The following is a 14139-nucleotide window of genomic DNA, read 5'->3' on the forward strand; positions in this document are numbered from 1 at the left end:
TCAGGGGAGGATAGGTAGATTTGAGTATCATCCGCATACAGATGGTACTGAAATCCGAAAGAGTTGATTAGTTTGCCAAGAGATGTGGTATAGATAGAGAAAAGCAGAGGACCTAGGACTGAGCCTTGCGGTACTCCAACTGAGAGAGGTAGCGAAGGAGAGGTGGAATCAGAGAAACGAACACTGAAGGAGCGATTAGATAGGTAGGATGAGAACCAAGAAAGGGCTGTGTCCTGAATACCTAGGGATTGTAGTATTTGTATGAGAAGAGAGTGGTCAACAGTGTCAAAAGCAGCAGAGAGATCAAGGAGAATAAGTAGAGAGTAATGTCCTTTAGATTTAGCAGTGACCAAATCATTCACTACCTTAGTCAGTGCTGTCTCTGTGGAGTGTTGGGCACGAAATCCTGACTGAAGTGGGTCCAGTAGGCTGTGTGAGTTAAGAAAGTGTGTGAGGCGAGTGTAGGCAAGTCTCTCCAGTAGCTTGGAGGGGCATGGGAGCTGAGAGATGGGACGGTAGTTAGAGAGAGAGTTCGGGTCAGAGTTTTGTTTTTTCAGAATGGGAGTAATCACTGCATGCTTGTATAGAGAAGGAAAGATACCAGTAGCCTGGGAGAGATTACAGATTTTCGTTAAGGTTGGGATGAGCACAGTAGACAGAGCTTTACTAATTTGTGAGGGTATAGAGTCAAGGGGAGAGGTATTAGAGTAGGCAGATGAAAAGAGTGCAGATACTTCATCTTCATTTGTAGGATCAAAGGAAGAGAAGGTGTTAGAGGGTTCAGGCAGGGAATTGAGCAGGTCACTTGCTGTGGAAGAGCATACCATTTCATTTCGGATCTTGTCAATCTTGTCCTTGAAATAGGAAGCAAGATCTTGCGCACTGACAGTGGCTGGTGGGTTAGGTGAGGGAGGGACAAGAAGTGATTTAAATGTATTAAAAAGTCGCTTGGGGTTAGAGGCTTGAGCAGAGATGAGAGATTGAAAATATGTTTGTTTGGCAGTGTCCAGAGCAGTACGATAAGAGTGGTAGGTGGTCTTATATGTGAGAAAGTCACTTGAACTACGAGATTTACGCCACTGGCGTTCAACTTTTCGTGAGAGTTTTTGTAAGTGTCTAGTGTATTTAGAGTGCCATGGTTGACATCTAAGTCTACGTGGAGTGTGATGGGTAGCTGGAGCCACTTCATCAAGTGCTGTTACTAGAGTTTGGTTAAGGTGTGACACAGCAGTCTCTGTAGAGGTGAATGTAGAAATTGGTGAAAGCAGTGGTTGCAGAGAGGTAGATAGTTGTTGAAAATTATTAGCGTTAATATTAGAGATGAGCGGATTCGGTTTTACTCGGTTTTACTCGGTTCTCAAAACGGCATCTTATTGGCTATCCAAAACACGTGACATCCGTGAGCCAATAAGATGCCGTTTTGAGAACCGAGTAAAACCGAGTAAAACCGAATCCGCTCATCTCTAGTTAATATTTCTGCGGGTAAGAGGTGTCCTTGTAGACTTTAGGGACATGGAGTTTGAAGTAATGGAGGAGAGCATGCATGTGATAAGGTTGTGATCTGAGAGAGGGAAAGGAGTGTTAGTGAGTTCAGAAACAGAGCATAGTCTGGTGAATACAAGATCAAGGCAGTGGCCCTCCTGATGAGTAGGGGAGTCAGTCCATTGGGAGAGGCCAAGAGAGGAGGTTAGAGAGAGTAGTTTAGAGGCATGGGGAGATTGTGGACTGTCAATAGAGAGATTGAAATCACCCATAATGATGGTGGAGATGTCAGAGGATAGAAAGTGAGGGAGCCATGCAGAAAAATCTTCCAGAAACTTTTTGGGTTGCCCAGGTGGGCGATAGATAGCTGCAACACGCAGAGAGAAAGGGGTGAAAATCCTAATAGAGTGTACTTCAAAGGATGTAAATGTGAGTGAGGGAACAGGTGGTAAAACAATGTGCGTGTAACATTTGGACAGTAATATTCCAACACCCCCTCCTTTGATGTAATGAATCTGCAGTGAAAGGGCTGATTTTCTATTACCGCTTGTTATGGCAAAGGAATTTCTTTTTACTTGTTTTTCTGCTATCGCCACCCTGGACGACTAATAATGATAGGATGACAGACCCCAGTACTTGTACTAGTGCATTCTTTGTTAAATACGTCTACCCATTGTTTGGGGAAGTTATCACTGGAGCTAGCCAACAAAGCCATTGCTGGTGGTCCTGGCAATAGCTATCACCGGCCAATGATCTTTTTAAATAGGCAGAAGCTTTATTCTTTGCATAAATGGTTCATGCAAATGCACTGCCCTGAAATTCATTACAAGAAGTTAGCTGTGGCTGCTGAGTGGTAACTTGGGGTAGAACAGATGGTGTAATGGTTAGCTTTACTGCCTCACAGTAATGAGGTCTTTGGTCCGATTCACACCATGGCCCTAACTGCCTAACTGTGTGGAGTTTGTATGGTTTCTCCGTGCTTGCGTGGGTTTCCTCCAAGTACTCCGATCCCCCCCCCTCCTAATCCAAAAAATAAACTGTTAGGTGAATTGCCTCTTAACAAAAATTAACCCTAGTGTGCAAGTGTGTTCATGTTCATGTGTTAAATCCAGGTAGATGGACAAAATGCTATGTTTGATTACAATTCTAGGACAGGGATGTATATGACAGTGGTGGCTTTGAGCACAGACTGAAAATCAGATAATCTAAAGAATTGGGTTCTCCATCAGCACTGATTAGTGTCAAATGCTTTTCTATATGAAAAAAGTTCATCCAAAGTCAGGGGCACTGAGAAGGCTGGAGGGAGAGGGGTGGTATGAAGTAACTAGACCAGGGCCTCCCTGTCACATCGACACCTGAAGATGGCGTGGCCACACCCTTGTCAGCATCTACAGAAGGGTCCCAGAATTTACAATGGGGTATGCATACCTCCCAACATGACCCCCTCCAGGAGGGACAGAATGCTCTGCTCCTGGACTTCCCTCTTAATTTATGATTGCCATCACCTGTGCTGAAACACCTTTCTTATCCAATTCACTTGTTCAGCACAGGTGATGGCAATCATACATTAAGAGGAAAGTCCAGAAGCAGAGCATTGTGTCCCTCCTGGAGAGGGTCATGTTGGGAGGTATGGGTATGGCCATGACCCCATTACTAGACCACACCACTCCTAAGTACTGTGGCCCAAAATTTCTTATTGTGGCCCTGTATATAGTATTGGAAGGAAAATATAGGAAATCATCTAACTGGTTGTTTGGGTTTATACAGTAATACCTTTTTGTAATCTTTTTATACTTTTTAATACTTTTACTTCAATATGTACTGTAAAACATATTTGTTCACCACAAAGTTTGCAGCATTCCTTTTGTAGTATTGAGGTGTCATGATAGTCCAGCTGTTGGGATAACTATTGCTGAAGTCATGTTTTTGCTATGGGGATATATTACAGTAATTTAACTATTTTTGCAATGTATCTAAAGTAATCCTAATAATAGCATAAAACTGTGAGTTGCATCACTTCAGCAGTTCAGATACTACTAATTAGCAATGCACTTTTAAAGATAGTACTGTAGAAATGATAGTACAGTATTAAACTTCTTACTATACCCAGTATGAACATTATATTATTAATAGTCCTAGTTGTTTATGTGCATATGCTTCTGGAATTAAAATTATTCTGTTCCACCAATAAAAAGACAGAACTTAATCCACAAAATATTCTTTACTGATGCCATGGTAATTGTGTTGTTACCTATTATTCCCCACCACAGATTTGTTTTTGGGTCACAGCAGCTGCCCAGCAGATCCAGAGAATAAGAAAACTCTACTTTCGGAAAGTGATGAGGATGGAGATTGGATGGTTTGACTGTACGTCAGTTGGAGAACTAAATACCCGGATGTCTGAGTACGTGTTTATGTTAAACCTTGCAGATGATCCTAGTCATATGGTAATGGTTGCCATGCAATCCATTGGTAATATTGTCAGACCAAAGTTTCAAATCCACCAGCTTGTGCAAATAAATATACAGTAGATACAATACAGGTTGCATTTATTATTGAATGCAAACTCTGTATAACAGATTTTAATATTCAACAACTAGTAACTTTTTTGTATGGATTTTATTGATAAACATGTTGGCAGAGTGTTCTGGGCTATCTGATGCAGTGACGTCATTCCACACACTTTATGACTTAAACAGTAATGCAGGCTTATTTAGTGAATACACGTGACTCAGATGTAACACTGATAACGGTAATCAGGAGCCCATACATCACACAAGGTAACAGCATTAGGTAGCAGTACTTATCAGGAGATGTCTGTGGTGGTGAAGCATGGAGGACTGCACAGCTGTGCAGTCTGATTCCCTCTGTAGAGAAGATGATGCATGCACTGGAACACTGTGAGTCTCTGTAGCTGAGATCTGCTCCCAGTCTCAGCTCTGCACATTTGTACACAAGGACTCTGTCTCTCGGTCTCTAAGTGTGTGACACACTCTCCTCACTCTCTGAGATGGAGGAAAAGGAAACTACATCATATAACTCTGCCTCCCAGTGACTCCTGGCACTAGAGGTCTAACACTAGGGGATGCACCCATAGACTGATACATAGAAGGAGACAGGCACAGAGTGCACTATATCCTAACAAAACAATGGAAAGTCACAATGCAACATTCAAAAATGTTAAATGTCAACGTTTCCATACAATAACAGATACAGCATATAACAGTTGATATCATTTTTATGACTAGCTAAGCTGTAGTTTTCAGGTTTTTTCTACTGGCTTTGTGTAGTTTCCTTCAATGTGTTTTTAGGCAGAGGTCTGTTATGTGCAACATGAGAAAACTATCAGGCCCATTTATCAATGAGTTTTAGCTATTTACAGCTTGTTGCATGTGATAACATTTTTCAAACACATGACAGTAAGGAGCTGAACATATGACAGCTAGGAGCTGGTTGGCTGGAGCACCATTTATCATACGCAATGAGTTTTAAATAGCTAAAACTCATTGATAAATGGGCTCTTATATCATGAGTAAAACTATTGAATAGTGCGCCTAGTGTGCGGCAAGTCTTCATAATCAGTGTGTCATTGCACGTACAATATAGGAGGTGTAACTCCTCCTATTATGTTAATATGCAGAAATTCCTGGTCCGAATACGATGCATGAATGTTGCTTACATGAGAACGTCCTTTCCAGTGCTTTCCGCTTCTCTGGTTCTGAAGCTTGATTCAGTACATCCATAAAGCATACCGCTGTACAATCACATACTTGTATGTGTTCACTTTCTGGGCATTCACAATGTGGAAATCTGCAAAGTACACCATGCCTTCTGACATCATGCTCACTCTGCGCCAGCCCATACAGTTTTCTCAGCCTGATTCTCAATTCTAACAGTTTGCAGTGTGCAGCCTAACCGTAGTATATCTAAGTAATGCAAACATTTCCCAAATGTAAGTGTTAAAGTGCGGGTACAAAAGAGCTGGGAGGTGTTGCACTGTTGCATGCTGGAGACAGCAGTTTCCACGGCATGCAGTATGACAAAATGCCCTTTTCCTGGAAAAAAAAAATACCCACCAAGGGTGTGTGTGGTCATGCCCACGCGGACATGACCCCCATCCCACTTTGGAAACCACTTATGTGGTAAGGTATTTTGTGAATTATATTACAAGTTAATCTAGCTATTCTGACCCTCTTTCCTTTTACCAGCCCCATTAAGAGACCTGCGCTATTTGTTCACACTATTTTTTTCCCCCCACAGTGATATAAATAAAATTAATGATGCCATCGCTGACCAAGTTGGCATATTTATCCAGAGATTTACCACGTTTATATTTGGGTTCCTGTTAGGATTTGTCAATGGCTGGAAGTTGACTTTGGTGATCATCGCAGTGAGTCCTCTCATTGGTATTGGAGCTGCTCTTATGGCACTGGTAAGTTTTTCTGCCATGCAGTGGCCACAAATATTTATTTACATGAACATTGGATTTCATAGACACATATTGGGTTATGTAATTTATGCTTTTTGTTTTAGGCAGTGGCAAAACTGACGGGCAAAGAATTGCTTGCATATGCTAAAGCAGGGGCAGTCGCGGATGAAGTGCTCTCTGGTATAAGAACTGTGGCAGCGTTTGGTGGAGAGTTAAAAGAAGTTGACAGGTTTGTAATGCTTGTTTCATTATCAGTCACTGATTTTTATTATGTATGTAAGCATGTTATGATCTGGCAATCTCCGCTACTGTTGTTGAACTACAACTTCAGTGTGTCTTGCTCTGGATGAGTGAGTCCAGCATTCTTATCGTGCAATCATGTCAGACTCGTGGACCTCCAGCTGTTGTGAAACTACAAGTCCCAGCATGCTTTGCCAGCATTCCTTCCACTGATCAGCTGGTAAAGCATGCTAGGACTTCTAGTTTCACAACAGCTGGATGACTATGAGTTTGACATGCCTGTTATAGTGTGATTGTATTTGATTATTATTTCTGGATCTTCACAATAATTTCTTGAATTTTTAAGAACATCTTAATCAACTGAATTTCAATTCCCATATTCTGTTTCCCAGACTACTGTATGACGCATTGTGTAGGAGACAACACATATTAACCTACAATAAGGCACAGAATGAGATGGCTTTAAAGGACCTTGTACTAGTGAAAAAAATTGTAGAGATTTCATGTATCAAACTTTTTAAAGAGTGAGAAAGTTATGAAGTTGCCCATAGCAACCAATCTGTTTTACCTATCATTTTATAGAATGTTTTTGATAAATGCTAGCTAGAAGCTGATTGCAATGGGAAACTTCTATTCTTGTCCCCTTCCCACTCTTTAGAAGTTTTGGTACGTTTCCCATGGATTTGAAGGACATTGAGGGAGAGATCAGATTCTTACTTATTAACAATGCTTCTTAAGCAAAGTTATAGGAATATCTCCAGGTTTCTTTGTATTTTTTAAAACATTTTCTAACCAAATAATGGGGGAAGCATTTCAAGTTGGTCATGTATATTAGCAATGCTGTACTCTGGAGGCTTAGCCACAGACACTTACCAAGGGACCCCATTAAAGACAGTTACTGTAGAGGCTTAGGGGCTCATTCTTAGCTAGGATCAAACCAAAAAAAGAGCAAGTAAAGGCAGCCATACAACTGCGAGGCATTGTCACAATTTCCCAATTCCCAAACACCTGGGTTGGGGAATCGCAAATATTCAACAATCCCAAGTGCTCAGTCACAACCAACAATGGCTGGGATCGTCAATTCCAGGATTTGTGGGCTACATGCAAAAGCAGCTAGTATTTATGCTGCATTCAAAATAAATATATTAGCATGCCTTGCAATTACACAATTACACATGGTCTGTCACAATTATAAAGTTACTTGCTTTTTAATGCTTTGCTCCCAACATAGAACCAGCCCCTTATCCTCTCACAACTACATTGCTCAGGAGGCACTGGTTAGTACCAGAGACAAATTTACACGCAATATATAAGCCAAAGGGTACATCTGGGCATTATACACAGGTGCAGCAGTATAAACTCCTGGAAATTTGGTGAGTTTTGATCAGAGAGGTACAGAAGAGGTAGGTAGGGGAGGCACTGCCTCACCTGCCATAGACTTTTTACTCCAGAGTTTTGACTATAAAAATTAATCGAGTAATACAAGGAAGAGATTTCTAATAAATTCTTTGTATTTTTCATATACTTTATACTGTCAAATTTCTGGCACAAGCATTAGTATGACAGGAAAGGCTCTGTCTCACCTGCCTCACCCCACCGCACGTCACTGCCCTCAAGGGGATGACATCAAAATGCTGTTTCCTCCACAGTGGCAGGGAGCCAGATGCTGCACCATATCTTTCAGCCTCTGTTCCAGTCAATAAGAAGGAGAGGCAATGGAAGCAGAGTCTCAGTGGGCAGCCCAGCATCTTTGGGAATGCTGGTTATGCCCATGGGGGGTTTTATGTGAGACCATACCCCATCCCAGTGAGGCCACGTCCCCAGACTGAAGTAAATGCTACCTTCTAGAAGGCCACACCCCTTTTCAGATGTGCATGTCTTCTGGGGCTCTTTGCCACAAATTGTTTATTCTAGGACACCATAATTATTTTATCTATATATATATATATATATATATATATATATATATATATAAAATCCAAAATGACCGGCACTCTGTCTTAATCTCCAACTACCTCGGTGCCTTCCCTGGCTGCATGCCAATATAATTCATTTAGAAATGGGTGGCGCTCACGAGGAAATTTCACAATGAAAAGAAATCACAAGAGAGACTGAGCTCTGGTAACGTTTCAGCTATATTCTAGCTTTCGTCAGACCAAACACATAAATACATTGAACAAACAATTATACCTTACCCCACACCTAATGAGCACTCCTCCCAGGTGCGGTGCGCTGGCGGGGAAAGATGACGCTGTCCCACCTCAGCCGCACGTCTTTGTCCCGCCTACTGCCTCGCGTTGCTCGTTGCCCACAATCCTACGCGCCAGCAGCGGCCGAATGACGTCACCACGTCCCGGCTGAGGGACACGTTCACTCCTCCTGCCCGGCCCCGGTTGCCTAGGAACCAGATAAACAAATGTGACAGCGTGTATTATATAAACATGACATGAGACGGATCCCGCATAGATGCCACTACTAAACTTGAATCTTAAGCAATATTATTGAACATAATATTGAATTTAGTACTATACAACAAAGGTGACGTCATTCGGCAGCTGCTGGCGCGTAGGATTGTGGGCAACGAGCAACGCGAGGCAGTAGGCGGGACAAAGACGTGCGGCTGAGGTGGGACAGCGTCATCTTTCCCCGCCAGCGCACCGGACCAGGGAGGAGTGCTCATTAGGTGTGGGGTAAGGTATAATTGTTTGTTCAATGTATTTATGTGTTTGGTCTGACGAAAGCTAGAATATAGCTGAAACGTTACCAGAGCTCAGTCTCTCTTGTGATTTCTTTTCGTTGTGAAATTTCCTCGTGAGTGCCACCCATTTCTGAATGAATTATATATATATATATATATATATATAAATTTGAAAGCCCTTACTCACTCGCTCACTCACTCACTCACTCACTCAATGACTGACTCATCACTAAGGGGTCTATTTACTAAGCCTTGGAGGGAGATAAATCCGACGGAGATAAAGTCCCAGCCAATCACTGTCTAACTGCCATTTCACAATCTGGATTGGAAAAATGACAGGAGCCGATTGGCTGGGACTTTATCTCCGGCGGATTTATCTCCATCGTAGGCTTAGTAAATAGACCCCTAATTCTCTTACTTCTCAATATGTTAGGAAGCTGAAATTCAACATAGGTATTCATCAGGTGGTAAATAGGAAAATGACATAATTAGAATTTTAATAAACCTCCCCTAAGGGGATGAAAACATTGTTGATATAATGACATCATTACCGATGCGTGGCTTGCATTGCGTGAACAATAACGCCCAAAAGGACAAAATTTGGATTGCACCCCCAGTGTGTAGAATTTAATAAACTACAAAAATGGTTCTGTCACTTTTTACCGTATCTGCTACAGGTGCTCCTCGGGTAACGCCAAGAACCATGGATTAATATTTACTTACATTAAGACGTCTCAGATTTACACCTCTATAGATTTACCAAATTTTTAACACTCATTTATATGTACAACCGTGAAAATCAGAAACTCCCGTTCGAAGAACGGGAAGAACAGCTAGTTGCATATATAAGGCACATGTTTATTTAAATGTATGTATAGGTATAGCATTAAGACATACTGTATACCCATGAACGTGGGAAAGTGCACCACAAACGTAAAACCAGATTAATCACACCCAGAAGCTGAGCGCAGTAAGAAACCTTTTGCTCATGTTGAATCAGGGGGGAGGACGCCCATCATTACATGCAGCACACACTGTGCACATATCAAGTAATCTTCCCCTATTCCATTAAAATGCAAATGTTCAGCCCCCAATATCTCCTAAACTTTTCAGAGTGACCTACTCAAAATTAGGGTGTGGGTGGGTGCTGGGGAGGGGGTACAATGCATATTGATGCACCTAGGACCACCACTCCCTAGTTCTGCCACTGGGTCAGGGATAGGTTGGGAAGTGTGAGCAGTAATAGAGTACAGCAGCAGCTAGGACTCAGGGTTATGCCAGGGCAATCAGTATCGGAAATGGTCACTCACTTACGCATCATTTTATTCATTTGTTTTATTTCTCTGGGGTGTATTATATCTACATGCATTATTATGAGCTAGGGAGAAATTAGACACTGTAAGTCGCGATTTTACAGGAAAATTGTAAAATGGTGCTACCCACCTAGACATGCCTCTCCGGCGGTGCACCCCATAATAAAATATGCAGGGCACACCTATGCACGCAGACTTACCCCTCCAGAATTCAAAACTAAACATGGTACTTAAGAATCTATTGTACACAATGTATTTAAGGTTGAGTTATCCTATAAAACAATATTTATAATATAAGAACCCCCCATAATTCTTACTATCTGGATTGATGTTACAGTATATGTTTTATCAGTATGTTAAATTGTTGTTGTTTTTCAACAGATATGACAAAAACCTTGTATATGCCCAGCGCTGGGGAATAAGGAAAGGTGTTATTATGGGATTCTTCACTGGTTATTTGTGGTTTATCATTTTCCTTTGCTATGCTTTGGCTTTTTGGTATGGGTCCAAATTGGTCCTTGAAGAAGAGGAGTATTCACCTGGAAACCTTTTGCAGGTAAAATACAATTCTTCTTTTTAAGTGCTATGGAGTAAGACAGGCCAAATTATTTTCTATAGCAGAACACTGACAGCCAACAGCAACACGTTCCCTTTAGAATATTACTCCTGTTATTGTACACCTGTGTTGTTGATGTACAATATGCCATTTACTTGTATTTGCTAATAAGGTTAAGCCGTCTATTAATTTATTGTGCTTGATATTAACTATACACTTTAAGCTAGCTTATCACTAAAAATAATGACACAGACACAACTGTGTTGGATTAAATGGTCATTGAATTTATTAATTGGAATGACCTTATTCGTAGTGGGTGGCCAGGAAGACGCTACCACTAACCAGCTCTAGTCACAGATCTTACAAAATGGCGGCGACTAAACACCCCAACTGACATGGCGATGACTGAAACGCCCCATCTATATATATATATCAGCATAACTTGTGTTGTGAAGGTCTCACCACCCCTTACTATAGCACAGTGAGGACGCTCCCCAAGGAAGCGCCCATCACCCCCCCACAAGGGCAGGACACGCTCGCCGTCCTTCAAAAGGGGTAAGTGCCCCACAACACCACTTATGCTACATGTGACCGCTGGCCAGTAGTGCCTTCCTGCCACTGCCAGTTTAAGAGAAACGCAGCCAGCCAACCCAAAACGAAATTAAATCCAACCAAACTAAACTAACCAAACAAAAACAAAAGACTCATCAGAACAACTCCCATTCCTAAATGCAAAGATAACAAACTAATCCAGACAAGAAAAAAGAGCCCTCAGAAAAACTCCAATCCCAACGTGGGAGATATGCACACCATCTTTTCTGAAATAAAAAGGACTCTGCAGCACCAATAGCGGATGCCTTACCGCCAAACCACCAGCAGCCAACACAAACTTCGACACAGCAAAATTAATCTTCTTCCTAGCCTTGTCAAGCGCTGTGACATTAGGGATCCCCTCCAGACAAACCTAGGAATAATATCAGACCAAACTAAACGTACATCAGGCCAGAGCAAGCTAAATTCACCCAAATTCGCCTTAATCCTAAGGATAAGATCTATACCCTTTAGGTGACCTACATCGTTACCACCCAGGTGCAGTAGTATGCAATGGGGATGCCCCCAATGCTGCTCTTGCTGAAACAACAGATTCAAAAGTCCAGAGCACCTAAGACCTCTCACCCCTAACCATCGCACCTTGCGACCACGTAACGATTTAGACGCCCTATCAGTCAGAGGGTGATATGTTGCTATCTCTCGGGCTTACAAAGAGAAAATCCTCGAGATAGTGGGCGATGCCCACGTGCCCAGTGCCTGCAGAAATGCACCAATGCAGGAACGAGCTAATTTTCTCTAAATAGGCGCAAGAGATAGAACAGCCCATCTGCAAACACTTGTCAACATAGAAAAAAACGCCCAATTGAAAGCCCATGAACATAAATGAATCAAGGTGAAGAGGAAAAAGGCAAAAGGCGGATTCAACATCTAACTTAGCCAACAGGGCTTCGGGCCCAAAACCCCAAATCAACTCCAGGGCCTCATCAAACAACTGATACCCGACTGTGCAAAACTCCTCAGGAATGGCTTCATTAACGGAGCCCCCGTGCGGGGAGGACAAATTTTGGATTAAGCGGAAATTACCTGGCACCTTCTTGGGAACTAACCCCAAAGAAGATACGCATTACCCAGGTAAAGGTTCACATGAGAAAGGGCCGCACATGCGACCCAACTTCACTTCCGCCTCCACCTTCTGCCTAACCCCATTGGGAAACTCCCTCACCGACTTTAAATTCCTGTGTGTTACAACCTGAACTGAGTCCGAAATGGACAAATGGAAATCAAAACTAATACCGTCCAACAAGAACTCAGCATCCGCCACCTTGGGGTAACGGTGCAACCATTTATCCAATTCTGTCACCACTATGGGCGAAGGTGCCTTATTTTGCACTACCGCCAGAAGCTCCCTGTTTGGCCTGCTTAAACTTACAATCCTTGCCTGGGTGATTGGCTCCACAGGATGCGGCAGGAGTGACGCAAACAACAGCCCGCACCCCTAGTGCATTTAGAATCGTTAAACGCAAAACATTTCCCCTTTGCAGCCAGCCCAGGGGCACCCTTACTCCCTGAAAACTTCCTCTCAGTCTGCCCTTCAGCCGCACTACCTCCTTGGTTGGAAACCTCCATCCACACCTCCACATGCTTAAAATCCAAAGGTAACGTGGGATTGCCATCTTGATTCTTACAAAATTTCTCATCATAATCCCTCCAAACGGAACCTTTGTATTTTAAGAACATGTCATAAATCTAAAAGATGTACTTAACTACATTCAGATGCTCCTCGGGCCGAGTCTTTAGATAGACAGCTGAAAAGAGCAAGAAACCTCTCAACCAATGATGAAAGCTCCAGAAAACATTTTCACTAATACCGCTCGCCTTCTTAGCCTTATCAAAATCTTTCCTCATGTCATCCGTGAGGGTGAACACGTCGACAAATTTCCCCTTAACGATTTTCTCGTTCATCCTCTTCCTTAAACCCCGAGTAACTGAAGTGTAGCCGCAGCGCACCATCTCCGAAAACAACAGCAGTTCATCAGGAGCTGCCCCCTTTTTCGTCACCTTGGCCTTGCACACCCTCTTGGTGACCTCCCGCGCAACTAACTTTGCAAGCTTGCGTGGGCACTTGGGAGAATCAGACCCCTCGCTGCTAGCAGAGGATTCAGAAGAGGATACAACAGACAATTCAGCCGAAACATCATGCTCACCAGATCCTGATTGGCCTGCAACATCGGCCGACCTAGCCGACTGCGAGTGAACAGGAACCGAAGCACCGACACCCGCCGGAGATGGGTCCGCATCTTCATGCCTCATGGATCCGTCCTGCACCGGAGAAGCCCGTGGGGCCGAATACCCACTGTCTCTAACCTCGGGAACAGAAACAATCGGTATTAGGTCACCAAGCACCTCAGCCGTCCCAATAGAGGAACCGGGGATGGGCCATGGATCTTCCCCACCCGGGACCCCTAAAGGCAAAGGCGTACCCGACCCGGACAGTGCGGCCTGAGTCGGTGGCACAGTGTCTGGGGGAAGGTACGATGGTACAGTGCATGCCTGGCTAACGCTAGGAAAGCGAATATCTGGGGACCCAAAACCTCCCTGCCAAGAGTACCCATAAGGCCCTGGCAGCGGCTGTGCCGGGGGATAAGCCAGGTGCCAGTACGGAAACTATTGAAAGGCGAGCACCAGAAAGGAAACCCACCCGCAAAAATGGAAACAGCAGGGGGATGGACAAAATTATGTCCCATCCCAGAAGACCAGACTGACTGAACTACCTGCAGGGTGGAAACTAAGGGGGGGACCCTTGAGAAACTATCGGGGCAAATGGCAATTGCAAATAAGGCTTGCCAACGCCACTGGAGGCGGTGAATGC

At 43.2% G+C, this 14139-nt stretch overlaps 2 protein-coding genes across 2 annotated transcripts in view; one reads left to right on the forward strand and one right to left on the reverse strand.

The window, feature by feature from the left end:
• LOC134944743 (bile salt export pump-like) overlaps nucleotides 1–14139 on the forward strand; it is a 177023-nt gene that overhangs the window by 54867 nt on the left and 108017 nt on the right. The window contains exons 8-11 of the mRNA XM_063933575.1: nucleotides 3753–3886; nucleotides 5743–5914; nucleotides 6016–6140; nucleotides 10544–10718. Of these exons, the coding sequence (XP_063789645.1) occupies nucleotides 3753–3886; nucleotides 5743–5914; nucleotides 6016–6140; nucleotides 10544–10718 (606 nt within the window). The remainder of the gene's footprint in view (nucleotides 1–3752; nucleotides 3887–5742; nucleotides 5915–6015; nucleotides 6141–10543; nucleotides 10719–14139) is intronic.
• Nucleotides 1–14139, reverse strand: part of LOC134944745 (uncharacterized protein DDB_G0284459-like) — a 164770-nt gene that overhangs the window by 51832 nt on the left and 98799 nt on the right. The gene's annotated exons all lie outside the window — the stretch shown is intronic.

This window comes from Pseudophryne corroboree, chromosome 7 (genome assembly GCF_028390025.1).
Source record: "Pseudophryne corroboree isolate aPseCor3 chromosome 7, aPseCor3.hap2, whole genome shotgun sequence".
In the NCBI taxonomy this organism is placed as follows: Eukaryota; Metazoa; Chordata; class Amphibia; order Anura; family Myobatrachidae; genus Pseudophryne; species Pseudophryne corroboree.